Source organism: Sciurus carolinensis, chromosome 2 (assembly GCF_902686445.1).
Source record: "Sciurus carolinensis chromosome 2, mSciCar1.2, whole genome shotgun sequence".
Lineage (NCBI taxonomy): Eukaryota > Metazoa > Chordata > Mammalia > Rodentia > Sciuridae > Sciurus > Sciurus carolinensis.
In genome coordinates this window covers 178489219-178507035 of record NC_062214.1, presented here as the reverse complement: position 1 = coordinate 178507035, position 17817 = coordinate 178489219, and the positions used below count along the sequence as shown (strand labels likewise).

At 35.6% G+C, this 17817-nt stretch overlaps 1 protein-coding gene across 7 annotated transcripts in view; it reads left to right on the top strand.

The window, feature by feature from the left end:
- Cep128 (centrosomal protein 128) overlaps positions 1-17817 on the top strand; it is a 418908-nt gene that overhangs the window by 148286 nt on the left and 252805 nt on the right. For all 7 annotated transcript variants that reach the window (XM_047541495.1, XM_047541492.1, XM_047541498.1 and 4 more), the window contains one exon: positions 16529-16705. In XM_047541495.1, the coding sequence (XP_047397451.1) occupies positions 16529-16705 (177 nt within the window). The remainder of the gene's footprint in view (positions 1-16528; positions 16706-17817) is intronic.

Sequence of the window (17817 nt, the reverse complement as noted above, 5' to 3'; positions counted from 1 at the left end):
TTAAAAAGGTGTCTTTAACATATTTTTAGCAACTTTGTCAAGTATCAGATGGCTATAAAAATCTGGGTTTGTCTTTATGCCTTCTGTTATATTCCTTTGGTCTTCATGTCTAGTTTGATGCCAATACCATGCTCTTTTTACTACTGTAGCTCCGTAGTATAATTTGATATTAGTTATTATGATGCCCTTGTATCCCTTTTCTAGTTCAGAATTGCTTTGGCCGTTCTGGGTTTCTTATTCTTCCAAATGAGTTCTAGGACTGTTTCCCCCCCACCCTAACTCTGTGAAGCATGTCATTGGTATTTTGGTGGGGATATCATTGAATGTATATTGCCTTTTATTCCCCCCCTTTTCCCTTTTTGGTACTGGGGATTAAACCCAGGGCTACTTAACCACTAAGCCACATTCCCACCCTTTTTTGTTTTATATTTTGAGATGAAGTGTCACTAAACTGCTTAGGATCTCACTAAGTTGCTGAGGCTGGTCTCTAAAGTTATGATCCCCTTGCCTCAGCCTCCTGAGTTACTGGGATTACAGGTGTGTGCCACCTCATTCAACTGTATATTGCTTTTGTAGTGAGGCCATTTTTGACTATCTTAATTCTTATTACTCAAGAGCATGTGAGGTCTTTTCATCTTTTGAAGGAGAACTTTTTTTATTACATCTTTGAAGAAAGGTGAGAAGAACTTTGATGAAGCAGTTTGGAGATACTTTATGAGCACAAATTGGGAAACTTCTATCTTTAGCAGTATAAAGGAACTTAAGTGTTGAGTAGATCAGCATTCATAGAGATGTATTTTTGTTCCTAACCATGAAATGCTGTTAAATCTCTTGTAAAATGAGAACTAGGAACTTATATTAAAGGTAGGGCTATGTTGGGTGAAAAGACTGGATATAATTTTCTTATACAAAATGTGGAACTTTAAAAGATGGTAATTATAATTCACAAATTTAATAATGATGTCCATATTTTCAGATTATGGATACTGCTATTGAGAGGATATAGTGATTGGCCCAATATTGAGTATGAACAGGATATATGAGTACAATTTTCTATGTATTTTTTCCCTTTATATGACTCACATTTGTGTATTTTAGTATTTTATTTTATTTTATTTTATTTTTCCTCCACAACCTTTTTATTTTTTATTTTAATTCATTTTCATTGTAAACAAATGGGATACATCTTGTTTCTCTGTATGTACATGAAGTAGAGACATACCATTTGTGTAATCATACATTTACCTAGAGTAATAGTTTTTGATTCATTCTGTTATATTTTTTCTTTTCCCCCATTCCTCCCACCCCTCTTATCCCTCTATATGGTCCCTCCTTCCTCCATTCTTATCCCCCTCCAACCCCCCTATATGTGTATCATCTGTTTATCAGTGAGATCATTAGTCCTTTGGTTTTTTGAGATTGGCTTATCTCACTTAGCATGATATTCTCTAATTTCATCCATTTGCCAGCAAATGCCAGAATTTTATTATTTTTTATTAGAGTAATATTCCATTTTGTGTGTGTGTGTGTATCATGGTTTCTTTATCCATTCATCCATTAAAGGGCATCTAGGTTGGTTCCACAATCTGGCTATTATGAATTGAGCAGCAATGAACATTGATGTGACTGTATCTCTGTAGTATGCTGATTTTAAGTCCTTTGGGTATAGACCAAGGAATGGGATAGCTGGGTCAAATGGTGGTTCCATCCAAGTTTTCTAAGGAATCTCCACACTGCTTTCCAGAGTGGCTGCACTAATTTGCAGCCCCACTAGCAATGTATGAGTGTACCTTTTCCCCCACATCCTCGCCAACACCTATTGTTGCTTGTATTCTTGATAATCGCCATTCTAATTGGTGTGAGATGGAATCTTAGGGTAGTTTTGATTTGCATTTCTCTTAGTACTAGAGATGTTGAACATTTTTTCCTACATCTGTTGATTGCTTGTAGATCTTCTTCTGTGACGTTCCTGTTCATTTCCTTAGCCCATTTGTTGATTGGGTTATTTGTATTCTTGGCATAGAGTTTTTTGAGTTCTTTATAGATTCTGGAGATTAGTGCTCTATCTGAAGTATGCATGGCGAAGATTTTCTCCCACTCTGTAGGTTCTCTCTTCGCATTGCTGATAGTTTCGTTTGCTGAGAGAAAGCTATTTAGTTTGAATCTATCCCAGTGATTGATTCCTGCTTTTATTTTTTGTGCTATGGGAGTCCTGTTAAGGAAGTCTGATCCTAAGCCAACATGTTGAAGATTTGAACCTACTTTTTCTTCTATAAGATGTAGGGTCTCTGGTCTGATTCTGAGGTCCTTGATCCATTGTGAGTTGATTTTTGTGCAGGGTGAGAGATAGGGGTTTAGTTTCATTCTGTTGCATATGGATTTCCAGTTTTCCCAACACCATTTGTGGAAGGGGCTGTCTTTTCTCCATTGCATATTTTTGGCACCTTTGTCTAGTATGAGAAAATTGTATTTATTTGGGTTTGTTTCTGTGTCCTATATTTTCTGTACCATTGATCCACCTGTCTATTTTGGTGCCAATACCATGCTGTTTTTGTTACTATTGCTTTGTAGTATAGTTTAAATTCTGGTATTGCGATACCCCCCGTTTCATTCTTCCTGCTAAGAATTGCTTTAGCTATTCTGGGTTTCTAATTCTTCCAGATGAATTTCATAATTGCTTGCTCTATTTCTGTAAGGTACGTCATTGGGATTTTAATTGGAATTGCATTGAATCTGTATAGCACTTTTGGTAGTATGGCCATTTTGACAATATAAATTCTGCCTATCCAAAAACATGGGAGATCTTTCCATCTTCTAAGGTTTTCTTTAATTTCTTTCTTTAGTGTTCTGTAGTTCTCATTGTAGAGGTCTTTCACCTCTTTTGTGAGATTGATTCCCAAGTATTTTATTTTTTTCGAAGTTATTGTGAATGGGGTAGTTTTCCTAATTTTTCTTTCCAAAGATTCATCACTTATGTATAAAAATGCATTAGATTTATGAGCATTGATCTTATATCCTGCTACTTTACTGAATTCACTTATGAGTTCTAAAAGTTTTCTGGTGAAATTTTCTGGTTCCTCTAAATATATAATCATGTCATCAGCGAACAGGGATAGTTTGAGTTCCACTTTTCTATTCGTATCCCTTTAATTTCCTTGGTCTGTCTAATTGCTCTGGCTAGAGTTTCAAGGACAATGTTGAATAGAAGTGGTGAAAGAGGGTATCTCTGCCTTGTTCCAGATTTTAGGGGGAATGCTTTCAGTTTTTCACCATTTAGAATGATATTGGCCATGGGCTTAGCATAGATGACCTTTACAATGTTAAGGAATGTTCCCACTATCCCTATTTTTTCTAGTGTTTTGAGCATGAAGGGGTGCTGTATTTTATCAAATGCTTTTTCTGCATCTGTCAAAATGATCATGTGATTCTTGACTTTAAATTTGTTGATATGGTGTATTTCATTTATTGATTTCCGAATGTTGAACCAACCTTGCATTCCTGGGATAAAACTCACTTGATCATGGTGCACTATATTTTTAATATATTTTTGTATGCGATTTGCTAAAGTTTTGTTGAGAATTTTTGCATCAATGTTCATTAAGGATATTGGTCTGAAATTTTCTTTCCTGGATGTGTCTCTGTCTGGTTTAGGTATCAGGGTGATATTGGCTTCATAGAATGAGTTTGGGAGGGTTCCCTCCTCTTCTATTTCATGGAATACTTTGAGGAGTATTGGAATGAGCTCTTCTTTAAAGATTTTGTAGAACTCGGCTGAGAACCCATCTCGTCCCGGATTTTTCTTTGTTGGTAGTCTTTTGATGACTTCTTCTATTTCATTACTTGAAATTGATCTATTTTAATTGTGTATGTCCTCCTGGTTCAGTTTAGGTAATTCATATGTCTCTAGAAACCTGTTGATGTCTTTGAGATTTTCTCTTTTGTTGGAGTATAGATTTTCAAAGTAACTTCTAATTATGTTTTTTATTTCATTCGTGTCTGTTGTGATATTTCCTTGTTTATTGTGAATTTTAGTAATTTGGGTTTTCTCTCTCCTTCTCTTTGTTAGTGTGGCTAAGGGTTATCAATTTTGTTTATTTTTTCAAAGAACCAACTCTTTATTTTGTCAATTTTTTCGATTTTTTTTTTTTGTTTCAATTTTGTTGATTTCAGCTCTGATTTCAACTATTTCCTGTCTTCTAGTACTTTTGGTGTTACTCTGTCCTTCTTGTTCTAGGGTTTTGAGCTGTAGTGTTAGGCCATTTATTTGTTGATTTTTTTCTTCTTTTATTTACTGCACTCTATGAAATAAATTTTCCTCTAAGTACTGCTTTCATAGTGTCCCAGAGATTTTGATATGATGTTTCTTTGTTCTCATTTACCTCTAAGAATTTTTTAATTTCCTTCCTGATGTCTCTGTTATCCATTCATCATATAATAGCATATTATTAATCTCCAGTAGTTTCTGTTTTTTACTCTGTCTTTTATTTCTAATTTCCATTCATTATGATCTGATAGAATACAAGGTGGTGTCTCTATCTTCTTGTACTTGCTAACATTAGCTTCGTGGCCTAAAATATGGTCTATTTTAGAGAAGGATCCATGTGCTGCTGATAAGAAAGTGTATTTGCTCTTTGTTGGATGGTATATTCTGTAAATGTACATTAAGTCTAAATTATTGATTGTGTTATTGAGATCTATGGTTTCTTTGTTCAATTTTTGTTTGGAGGATCTGTCCAGTGGTGAGAGAGGTGTGTTAAAATCACCTAGTATTATTATGTTGTTGTCTATTCGATTTCTGGAATTGAGAAGGATTTTTTTTGACATATATGGATGAGCCACTGTTTGGGGCATAGATATTTATGATTGTTATGTTTTGCTGATTTATGCTTCCCTTAAGCAGTATGAAATGCCCTTCTTTATTCCTTCTGACTAACTTTGGCTTGAAGTCCACATTATCTGATATGAGGGTGGACACTCTGGGTTTTTTTGCTGAGTCCATGTGCATGGTATGTTTTTTCCCATCTTTTCACCTTTAGTTTGTGGTTATCTCTTTCTATGAGGTGAGTCTCTTGCAGTCAGCGAATTGTTGGATCTTTCTTTTTAATCCAATCTGCCAGTCTATGTCTTTTGATTGATGAGTTCAGGCCATTAACATTCAGGGTCATTATTGAGATATGATTTGTATTCCTGGTTATTTGGTTCTTTTTTTTTTTTTTTTTTTGACACGACTTGGTTTCTCCTTTATTTGACAATTCCTTTAGGGTAGTTCCTCCTTTTACTGACTTACATCATTGTTTTTCATCTCTTCCTCATGGAATATTTTGCTGAGAATGTTCTGTAATGCCGGCTTTCTTTTTGTAAATTCTTTTAGCTTTTTTTATCATGGAAGGATTTTATTTCATTGACAAATCTGTAGATAAGTTTTGCTGGGTACAAAATTCTTGTTTGGCATCTGTTTTCTTTCAGGGCTTGAAAAATGTAGTTCCAGGCCCTTGTAGCTTTTAGGGTCTGGATTGAAAAATCTGATATCCTTATTGGTTTTCCTCTGAATGTAATTCGATTCTTTTTTCTGACAGCCTTTAAAATTCTGTCTTTATTTTGTATGTTAGGTATTTTCATTATAATGTGCCTTGGTGTGGGTTTGTTGTAATTTTGTGATTTTGGAGTCCTATAAGCATCTTGTACTTGATTTTCCATTTCATTCTTCAGATTTTGGAAATTTTCTGATATTATTTCATTGAATAGATTATTCATTTCTTTGGTTTGTTTCTCTAAGCCTTCCTCAATCCCAATAATTCTTAAATTTGACCCTTTCATGATATCCCATAAATCTTGTGGATTCTGTTCATGATTTCTTACCATCTTTTTTGTTTGGTCAACTTTGTCTTCAAGATTAAATATTTTTTCTTCATTATTTGAGGTTCTGTCTTCCAGGTGTTCTATCCTATTGATTATGCTTTCTGTGGAGCTTTAAATTTGTTTTATTGTTTCCTTCATTTCAAGGATTTCTGTTTGGTTTTTTTTCAATATCTCTAACTCTTTATGGAAATGATCTTTTGCTTCCTGTATTTGCTCTTTTAACTGTCGATTGGTGCGATCATTTAATGCCTGCATTTGCCCTTTCATCTCATCCTTCAGTGCCTGCATTTGCTCTTTCATCTCCTCGTTTGATTTCCTGATCGTTTTGATTGTGTACATTCTGAACTCCTTTTCTGACATTTCTTCTGCCATGCTGTCATTGGATTTTATTGCTATACCATCTAGGTTTGTGTGGGACATTTTTTCCCTTTTTTTCTCATAGTGCTCAGGTATCTTCTCCTCTACTAGTGAAACTCTGGGATATTGCAGATTTCCTCTATTGACTCTTATTGTCTCTGTAGATTTCCAGTAGCTCACCTCTTAGCTTTCAGTAGCCTGAAGTCTTGGAGGAAGTTGATAATGTGGTGCTCCACTAGGAAGCTGCCCCTCTAGGGGTCGTTGCCTTCAGGTGGGGTATATTCCCTGTCAGTGAGCAGAGGCGCCTCCACTTGTTGACTAATGGTCAGTCAAAGGGGGACTAGACTGCATACTGGGGCACGTCTGATCTGGGTCTGTGTGTCTGGTTCCACTGCCCTGGTTGGAAGGCCTTGCCCAGTGGGGAAGACTCACCTGGTGGGAAAGTTTTGCTGGGCAGCTCTTCTCCGAGAAGTTCCCTTCACTCCAGAACTACCATCTGCACTGGGAAGCCCTCCTCTGCCATGTTCCCAGGTGTCCTGACCTATCTCCTGGGCTGGGGAGCCTGGCCCTGTGAGGGATTTCCTTGCTGAGCGGCCCTCCTCTGTTCCCTGGGGACCAGAGGTACCACCTGGGCCTCGGATCCTCACTCTGTTTCGAAGCCTCTCGCTGTACGGCCCTCCTCTGCAATGCTCCTGGTTGACTGGGTCCTCAGCTCCAGCGGGGAGTCTCACTGGGCCACTCTATTCCATGATGCTCCCCGCGTTTTGGGACTACTGCCGAATCAGGGTTTCCGACCAGTGGGAGAGACTCACCCGGTGGCTCAGAGTTGGTCCCACGTCTTTCAATACCTCCTCTTTTTGACTTCCGGGTCTTGTCAAAGGTCCTCTAGCCTCCTGTAGGTGTCTCAGGAAGGGAGCTGCCCTTCCAATGATGATGGCCACGCCCTCAGGAATAATTCAAAGTGCCTGCACCAGCCTATAAAGAAGCCTCTGGCTAGCTTCGGGATGCATGCGGGCTGGCTTGTCTGCCAGCTTGCTCCGTGATGGCAACAGACCTTGGTGTGGTGGTTGGGCAGGTTCCTTAATGATGGCGACTGTCTTTGGCCTGGTGCCTGGCCGGGTTGGCTGCCCACCGCCTGGCTCCGCAAGGCAGGTGGGTTGGGTGCCCGCCGGCTACCTCCGTGATGCAGGCGGCCTGACTCACCTGCCAGCTCGCTCTGGGACTGTGACTGTGTATTTTATTTTGAACTCTTAGCATTGAATTTAAATTTAGAGTTATTACATTCAACAATTACCATATACTATTACTTTTCAGTCTGACATATTTTGGAATGGAAATCTAGAATAATTTTGTTAGAAATATCTAATTAAATTCTGAAATTTCCACATATAACATATCTGTGAGGAAAAAAATGAATGAGTATAATAAATTTCTGTTTTGGAAATATAAGGAGTGGATGTTGAATTCTCTCTTCATATTAAAAAGAGTACAATGTTATCTGTCAACTGAAAAAATTGTATTTTGATTCCCTTTCACCATCTGCTTAAGATTGATCTTTTTTGATGATATGGGAAAAATATATGATTGTCAAATGTCTGTTTTGTATTTGCTACTTTGCAATATCACATTTCGACATTTTGACTGAGAGCTGTTTGATGGTAGCAGGGGAGAATTCTTTAATTTCAATTTTTTTCTAGAAGAATGAAAAAGAAATAGAAGCAAATGAGCTGTTGAGTTGTAGCATTTTATTTTAGTGTTTGCATTTTAGGGCATTTTTGGAGACTTTTTTCTGTTATATTTTAAGTATTTTTAAGCTTTTTGTGTTTTAAATCGTGAGTAGAATAAAGCTGTAACCACCATACATTGATTTGATAGTAAATTTAAATAAGAGACTCTAAGTAAAAAATACAATGATATTTAATTATATGCTAGAGTTCTCTTGTTTTGAAAATAGCAAGAAAATTTTAAAAACTGATTAATTTTGCAGTTGTGATTTTGAAAGGGTTAAGCGAATTACTTGTAGTCATTAAATTCAGAGTGATCCTTGACTTTTACAAGGAATTGGCTGAAACAGCAGAGTGTTTTCCATGTATGAAACACAATGTCAGATGTTAAGAAAAATATTGAGAATGCAAAAGTGAAGTGAATGTTCAATGGGAAATCAGAGTGGCATGTATGAATGCTGCTGGGACCAAGGTAGGGACGTGAAAGAAAGTTGTAGAGAAGTACATCTAGTCTCTACTTTCTGTATTAGGACACAGGAATTAGAAGATGATGGAGCCATTTTCAAACTATTTTTATTGGTAATGATTCTGTATTAACCATTTACAATTGAAGGGGTTGATTTTAAATTTTATATGAATTCCAGGAAGAAAGACAAAGTTGACTTGGGTTTGATTGAGAGACCTGTCATTTAATCCTCTCTTACTGAGTGGTTGTTAATGAGAAGGTCCTGTGGAGGACAGCAAATATGTTAGGCACTTTTCATTAAAAGCCTGTTCTATTAGTTTAATTTTATTTACCTCTTTAGTTGGGTATGATCCCTATAGGGTAGGTATTAGGCTAAGTAATGGAACTAGGATTGGTTGTGGTCTGGAAATTCAGTGGAGTAGGCCATACAGTTTCTATATTGCATCTGTTTCAGTGCTTTGCTTGAAGTTAAGCAGTCCTGACTGGCTTTGGATAATACTAAAAAGGAACACAAAATGAATGCCCAGATTTGTTTTCTTTGAGTTTTCTTTTTATTGCCATATAAAGTGCTTATTGATCTAATTCATTCTGCCACTTAATGTTAATCAAGCAATATTCTATAGATTTTTGAAAAAAAATAAATAAGAGAGGTGTTTGTGGTAAATGTGAGCTATATTATTTGGAGATTCACTTTTTAACTTTTATTTGCATATTGTTTCATAAGAACAATGCATGCTTAATTAAGTATTCTTTAAGGAAAAATTTAAAAAGCAGAAGAAGAAATCCCAGTGGTTTTTAAAGACACTTTAAGCTTATAAACATTTCTCTTGAGAGGAATGATAATTTTTATCTTTTGAAAATTAAACAATGCTTGTTCCAAATGCATAATTTGTTTCTTTGTCCATATTTTGTTTCAGAATTAGAAATATATCAAAAATGACTGATTTTAAGTAACTAATGTTTTTTGTTTCTAGATATTTGACTTATGAGAAATATGTCATAATTATAAAGTGATCCTAATAATGAATGCACAAAACACCCCTTAGAAGGTATTTTTGTTTCCAACTTTGAATATTAATTTCTAGGATTATATCCAATACATATCCTAATACCTTTTGATTATGCTACTAATAATCTTTGTATTGCTCAATACTCTCTCAGAAAAGGATACTAAAAAGACAGGGAAGAATTATTTCCTTAAATGGAGTTAAAAGTTTAAATTTGAATTTCCATTTTTTGCTTATTTTTTAAATAAATTTATTTTTATTTTTTTATGTGGTGCTGAGGATTGAACCCAGTGCCTCACACGTGCTAGGAAAGCTCTCTTGCACTGAGCCACAACTCCAACCTCTTTTTTGCTAATGTTTTATGAATTACTTTTGTAAGCCTGCAAAAAATCAGGTTATAGAGTGGAAAACTCTCTTACATTCAGGTTTTAACATATATCAAATCATATGACCAGTTTTTGTATGCCATTCCTTTTTCTGTAAGTCTGTCTTTTTTTTTTTTTTTACCTCCTAGGTACTGTGCTACTTTTGGAGCTGCAGTAGGGTAACTATACAGATTAAAATTTTTCCAAAATACCTACAATAGCCATAGTAGGTTTCTTCTTTTTGAGTTGTGTTATAGTTTCTGTGCTGGTTGGTATTTTGTATTGTATCTTAACTTCATTGCAACTGCGTCAACTGTTGTGTAAGTAATGTGAGCCGCCTTTAGAGGGTCAAATAAATGGCTTCCAGACAGATCCAATTTTTGTTTGAGATAGTTTTATAATTTGAGTTGTAATGCTTGTGAGTGTTCTGGATTTAAAGCTCAGGTAGCCCGAGCTATTGGATATATTCTTCCTCAAAATGTTTTAGGTGATGTGTGTAGGTCTTGTTTCCAATAACTTTGAATTAAATTGCATAAATTTTACTTTTTGCCTTTAATATTATTTGATCTGCCTCTTTTCCTACCTCTTATTCTATTTCTTTTCCATCTCCTGTTGATGTGTTGAAGAGGGTCTTTGGGCTGGAATATCATCATCTTCGCTTACTGAAGTTACTTTTCAGTAAAAGTAAATCATTATTTTTGTAAGGTGATGTTTTATTAAGGTATGAGTGTATTAATTAATACAGTGTTTCTGTTAAGGGATGTGAAAAACTTTTTATTTCATACAATAAGTATACTGGAAATAAAGTGGTATTTCTGAAACTCTTAAGATGTTGAAGGAATCTCATAAGTTTGTACTAAGGAGATGTTATTTTGGATACACTCTAGTTTTATGGAAGTTGTTATATTTAAGATTATGTCTTCTTTTAATCTTAAAGTCTTTAGGAAAGTGAGTGTTTTGAGTTGTAAGGAGTGTTAAATCGTAATTCTATAGTTAGAGTAGTATTTCTTAAATTTGGAATTACAGAGTTAGTAGTGTGTGTGTGTATTTAGTATGAAATTGTAAGCAGTCTTACTTTTTATTTCCTTTAGACCTAAATGCCAACATTATAAGCCTTTCTTATCCGAAAATGGAAGCTTCATAAAACCTTCACTGTCCTGTGAATGGAAGTATACATTGCTTAGTGTGTGGTTAGTATAGTTCTTAACTAATTGGCCCAGAGCAAATTTTACTGGTATGTAGGTACATCTCCAGTGTAGATGGATAGTCCCTAGAAGTTTGGAATATTGTACATGTCCAGTGTGCTTTTTTGGCAATATATTCCGAGAATGCCAATATTTCATATATTTTCATTTATAATGGGGGCTTATTCAGAATTTGTTTTTGAGTTTTTCTCCTGTGACCTGCTAATAGATAACCTTTCTGAGTTTTTCACGTTATTTTTCTAAATTCCAATTTTAAGAACTCAGCTTTTCTTGCATTTTAATAGAGAACTCTAGTCGGGGAGTCAGAGAACTTAGGTTATGGTTTATATGTATGCTGTTTGATTTTAGTCAAGTTAGGCTTTGATTTCCTCATTTATTAAATAAGGATTAGGTTGTTTTCCAAGGTTTTTCTCAAACTCAGCCATCATCAAGGATCTCTACTTCTTGGATCTCCTAGACTATTACAGTCAGATTTATCTATTTTCCTTTCTATTCCCGAAACAAAGCTCCATATATTCCCTATCTCAGGTACCTGTGTGCATTCATCCTGAAACACTGAAGTTGGACTGTTTCTTCCACATTTCTAAACATTATCTAAACTATTGCTTTTACTGCTGGTTCCCTAAAAATATGTTAATCTTGTTGTATGGTCATGAGATATTGCCCCCTGTGAATTCAACAGAAGACGAGAGAATGCCTTAATAATGTCCAGATGTTATCATCTGCCCTTAGTACTCTAGTGTTCCCAAATCTGAAATGTGATTGGATTAACATCAACTATTTCTTGCCACACCACTACCCCAGAATTCGCTATGCCTGCTTGGTTGGTACAGTTGTTTTGAAACATGGATAGAAACAGGTAATTTATTTGGGTGCCATAATTGGGGTTCAGGTAGATATTCCCAAACCAGAAGCATGGGATGAGACAAAAGTGATATAATTTTATGGGGATATTTGTTGACTTTGTTGGGGCAGGAGATATTTGTTGCCTTTGGTTTACTCGGTCTTTAGTATGCTTTCCATAAATATTTGTAGAAGGAATAAGTGAAATCCAGTTATACCTGGTGCATTGGTCTTTTTTCCGTTGCTAAAACAAAATGCCTGTGCTATAGTTTTCAAGGCTGAAAATTCAAGATTGTCCAGTTTAGCCTCTGGTGAGGGCCCTTGACTGCATGAGATCATAGCAGATTATATCATGATAGAAATGTATGTGAGACTGAGTGATCATATGTCAAGACAGAAGCCAGATCCTGGGGAGGGGCGACACTTAATATTCTATTACAACCTTCTCATGAGAACTAACCGGAATCTCATGACAACAATTTTAATTTCTTCTGTTGGCAATGTCCCCCATGACCTCCTATCACTAGGTCCATATCTCAAAGTTCCTATTACCTCTCTCATCTCCACACTGGGGGCCAAATCTCCAACACCTGAACCCTGGATGGACAAACCACTTCCAAATCATAGTGCTGTTAAGTAGAGATTGAAAGAAATTACTTAATATTTAATTTATGGTCTCAGAGCACATGCACAGGATGGGGATCAGTATAGTCTAATGGCAGAAACCTTGTCAAATAAAATATCATGTGAAAAAATAGGTTTTTATTTGTTTGTTTTGTTTTTGTGGTGCCAGAGATTGAACCCAGAGGGCTCACTCATGCTGGGCAAGCATTCTACTACTGAGCTATAGCTTCAGCCCGGAACAGGAGTTTTTACCTGGAAGGTTAGAAGGCTTTGTGGGGTATTCATGTGTTTAATTATGAAGTATAGCATTTAGGCTAATGGAAAGCTTTTGCAGCTTTGTCCCGTATTCTGTTATGTGAACTCGAGATCTTCAAGTAGGGGTTGGTTGCCCCTATATGAAATGTCAGAGAAGGAGTTTCTGAAGAAACAGGTACTTGAACCTGATCTCAAGTTTTATGTGAGCCCATGATTCTCTGAGTTTTACTTCAAAAAGAGGTTGGTCGTAATGCTTTGATATAAATAACATGCTGTGAGGGAGAGCAGGAAAGAAAGGAGACTGGGTCTTGAAGGATTAACTTTGAAGGATAGAAAATGTAGGTGGTATGTACATAGGAATTATGGGAAAATGAGTATCCTCATCTAGGGACTTGATCAATGGTTGCTTTCTAATAAAGAAACTACTTATCAAAAATTATTCAGAGCCGGGATGTTAATTTTTCAGAAAGGCTCTTATAAGAGAGTAAGAGTTGGTAAAAATAGTGACAGATCTAAAAAAATGATGTATCAATCCAGAGTGAAAGTTTGTACAGACGTTGAATCTGGACAAAAGAGAAAGTTTGGGGTATCCCCCTCAGCAATCCCCGTCTCAACATTGCCCAGAAGAATGGAACACTTCTGCAATTGTGATTTGAAAATTCCTGATGTTTAGATGGACATGCTAGACTCTCATTAGCATGGTGCCATTTAAATATTATTTTAAAAAACGAATTCTCTTTGTTCTGATTTCCACTTTATTAAGCAACATTGACTATACTGTGCCGTCCCATCCAGTTCTGTCTACCGGGAGGTAATGTACTGACTAAGCTAACACGCGTATCATGATGCACAGGGCAGTTAGGTTTCTCACCTAAACTAATAGGGATGATTGAATGGCATTTTGGTTTTATCAGTGGTCTCTTGTGAGCTCAATGTTACTCTGATGCTGAAGATGACTCTACTCAAAATACCTAAAAGAATAGATTCAAAGTAAAAAGTTTTCTCTCAGCAAAGGAAACTATCAGCAATGTGAAGAGAGAGCCTACAGAGTGGGAGAAAATCTTTGCCACTCATACTTCAGATAGAGCACTAATCTCCAGAATCTATAAAGAACTCAAAAAACTCTACACCAAGAATACAAATAATCCAATCAACAAGTGGGCTAAGGAAATGAACAGACACTTCACAGAAGAAGATCTACAAGCAATCAACAGACATTTGAAAAAATGTTCAACTTCTCTAGTATTAAGAGAAATGCAAATCAAAACTACCCTAAGATTCCATCTCACTCCATTTAGAATGGCGATTATCAAGAATACAAGCAACAATAGGTGTTGGCGAGTATGTAGGAAAAAAGGTACACTCATACATTCACATTATGGTGAACTGCTGAAGATAAAGTTTGGCATTGCAAACTGGTGCAGCCACTCTGGAAAGCAGTGTGGAGATTCCTCAGAAAGGTTGGAGTGGAACCACCATTTGACCCAGCTATCCCACTCCTTGACCTATACCCAAAGAACTTAAAAGTAGAATACTACAAAGATGCAGCCACATCAATGTTCATAGCTGCTCAATTCACAATAGCCAGATCACAATCAACCAACCTAGATGCCCTTCAATTGATGAATGGATAAAGAAACTGTGGTATATTTATACAATGGAATATTACACAGCCATAAAGAAGAATAAAATTATGGCATGCAGGCAAATGGATGAAGTTGGAGAATATCATGCTAAGTGAGATAAGCCATTCTCAAAAAACCAAAGGAAGAATGATCTTGCTGATAAGTGGATGATGACACATAATGGGGGGGCAGGAGGGGCAAGAATGGAGGAAGGAGGGACTGTATAGAGGAAAAAGAGGGGTGGAGGGGTGGGGGGAAGGGAAAAAATAACAGAATGAATCAAAAACTATTACCCTATATAAATGTATGATTGCACAAATGGTATGCCTCTACTCCATGTACAGAGAATCAATATGTATCCCATTTGTTTACATTAAAAATAAATTAAAAAAAAAAAAAGAAAAAAATACCTAAAAGAAAAGAAATTTTAGTTCCTAAGTTTACAAAGCTGAGATCCATACCTGGATGATGGTTTATGGTGAACTGCTGAAGATAAATGTCTCTTGGCTCCCAACTGATTTTGAAGTACTATAGAACTTCAAGTAGACTTGTACAAGTCAGTTGTGTTCAGGGTAGACATATGTAGGCATATTTGAAAAACTGTAGGTAGTCAAAATTTGAGACAGTGAAAAGAAGGAAGATGAAGCAGATAAGCAATAGTAATCTTAATGATAAATGTGACAAATAATGGCAGAAGGCAGGTTGTCCAAGGGTCTTTCCCTTTCAGTAGAGTAGGTTTGGTTCATTTTTTAATGTAAATTGAAGCGAAAGGAAATAGCATTTGTATTTCTTATGGTGAATTGTCATTCTTCTTTTCATGATTAATTTTCAATGAGTGGATCTCATTGTTCTTTCAAATTCAAGCTGGCTTTGTTGCCAACATAATCTTGGTCTTATTGTACTTAATAGGGTAATTAAAGATAATTACAGCATTATGTAATGTTTGAGGACATAATAGCCATTCATCATGACTTTGGTGTGTCACTATATATATATATATATATATATATATATATATATATATATATATAAACACATATATATATTCATGTATATATATATTTCACTCTATTATTTTGTTATAAGTCTACCCGTGTAATATCACTTCGAATTTCTCTAGTACAGGTTGCCTATCCTTATCCAAAATGCTTGGGGCCAAAAGTGTTTCAGATTTTGGAATATTTTCAGAGAGTTTACCATCTGAGCTTCTCTAAGCCAAAATCCAAAATGCTCCAGAATTTGAAACTTTCTATGTGTGGTATTGGTGCTCAAAATCTTTTGGGGATACTCACCTTGTAATGAAATTGCATAATTGTAGTGATTGAGAATGGTTTTGCCTACAGTAGGCCCCCAAACTTTAATCTCTTAAAGGACTCCTTCAAAAATCCTTTTGAGCTTGGCACAGTGATGTATGCCTGTAATCCCAGGAGCTCAGGAGGCTGAGATGGGAGGATCATGAGTTCAAAGCCAGCTTCAGCAATGGGGAGGCGCTAAGCAGCTCAGTGAGACCCTGTCTCTAAATAAAATACAAAATAGGGCTGGGGATGTGGCTCAGTGGTCGAGTGCCCCTGAGTTCAATCCCTGGTACCACTCCACCCCAAATTTTTTGATTAAGTATGTTTGCTTTCTTAGAATGTATCTCTATCTTGCTTTTCTCAAATTTTCATGACTCAGAGACACTTAGTAGTATGACTGCATTTGGCTTTTAAAAAACTGGATGAAATACAGGTAATAGCACTTGTTTTTTCTCAGATGAAGAAACTAACAACATCATATTTGGTTCATTTTTTTTTTTTCTAGTGTTTTACTAATGTTTAGGGAAAATTCAGTTTATAGCTTTAGCTTTTACTCTAAGTTTACAAAGCTGAGATCCATACCTGGATGATGGATTATGGTGAACTGCTGAAGATAAGTGTCCATTAAATGATAAAGGCTTATTTTCACTTTTTGTTTTGGTTACATAATTATTATAATATTGTTTGTCAAGTATTTTGCTCCCCTGTTTCCAGTCTGCCTCACTTCTGAACTCTCCATAACTTTAGTTAAATAAGTGCATATTTTATTTTAGTTAAGTAAAAGAACTGATAGAGTCAGATCTGTTTTTCTTGTTCAGTTCTGCAATTTATTTGTGTAGATAGTACAAGTATTTTTTTCCTGTACTTAGTCAACTTTTGTTTTGTGTTTTATCAATGACATAGGAAAAACATATAAGCAATGAAGAAGAACACTTAAGGAGGATGGAAGAAGCCAGAATGCAGCTAAAGGATCAGCTTCTTTGTCTGGAGACTGAACAAGAATCCATTCTTGGTGTGATAGGAAAGGAAATTGATGCAGCTTGTAAAACTTTTTCCAGGGACTCAATGGAAAAATTCAAAGTAATTATGCCTTAAATTTTCAGTTAGTTTCCTAATATCTAATTATGATGGGATTGTAATATATGGTTACATGGTAGTCACATTTTTATTCTGGAAAGTTTTATGAAACAAAATGGCTTCTTGCATTTTTAAAAAATGAGGCACTATACCTATTCCACTGTAATAGTGACAAAAAGTGTGGTGTTATTCTGTTGAATTATCTATGTCTTACTGTCCATAAGAAAATGTTTTATGAGAGAGACAGCAGTTCTGATTAAGGAAAATATCCTTGGAGTTAAGAAGCCTGGTTTTTGAATTTTTCTTTATCGTAGGCTGTTTTCGTTGTTAGTATATAATCCTCCTTTGAGTTCTGTATTTCAGGTTCAATAGTAAGTATGGTATATACAGTCTTTCCTTTAACCCCCAAACTACTCTACTCCTTAGGTACTTAAGTTGAATCTACTTTAGAGGAGAGAAAACTGAACCTGGAGGGGTTAAATCACTTGTCCATTCATCTATTCAAATGCTAAACTAGGACTTCAAACTTTGGAGGACAAACTCTGGATCCTAAAAATATATTTACCTTACTATCTATATTTGGTTTACCTTTTCTTTGTTTTAAAAGGAGTATTGCTGCTCAATTTGTAGTTATAGTGAAGTAAAAATAAAAACTCAAGTGGTTATAGATGTTTGAATTCCTTGAAGGTGGGTGCTTATGTCAAATTTGGTTCTGGTCCAAGGACTTAGCATTTGCTCTCACCTCTAGGAAACTACCAAGGGGTTTTGTTACAGATAAAACTGGTTATTTAGTAGTTTATAATTCTGTGGGAAAGAGGCAGAAGAATCATGTAGAAGTTTTCATAAAAGGAATAATTTCAATTCTTTGATATTTTCTTGATTTTTAAAAATACTGTTAATGAAATGCAGCCATTTATGTAAGGAATGACTACAGAAAAATGAACTTAAAAATGTTTTGGAGAATGTTGATATTTTTAATTTTTGTAGATGTATATATAAAATCACCATATTTGTTATTTGTTCCACTTTAGTAAATGCATATAACATTTGAAAAGTTTAGGACAGTCATACAGTTAAGTCATCACCATCATAAAACATTTAGAAAAGTATCTGAA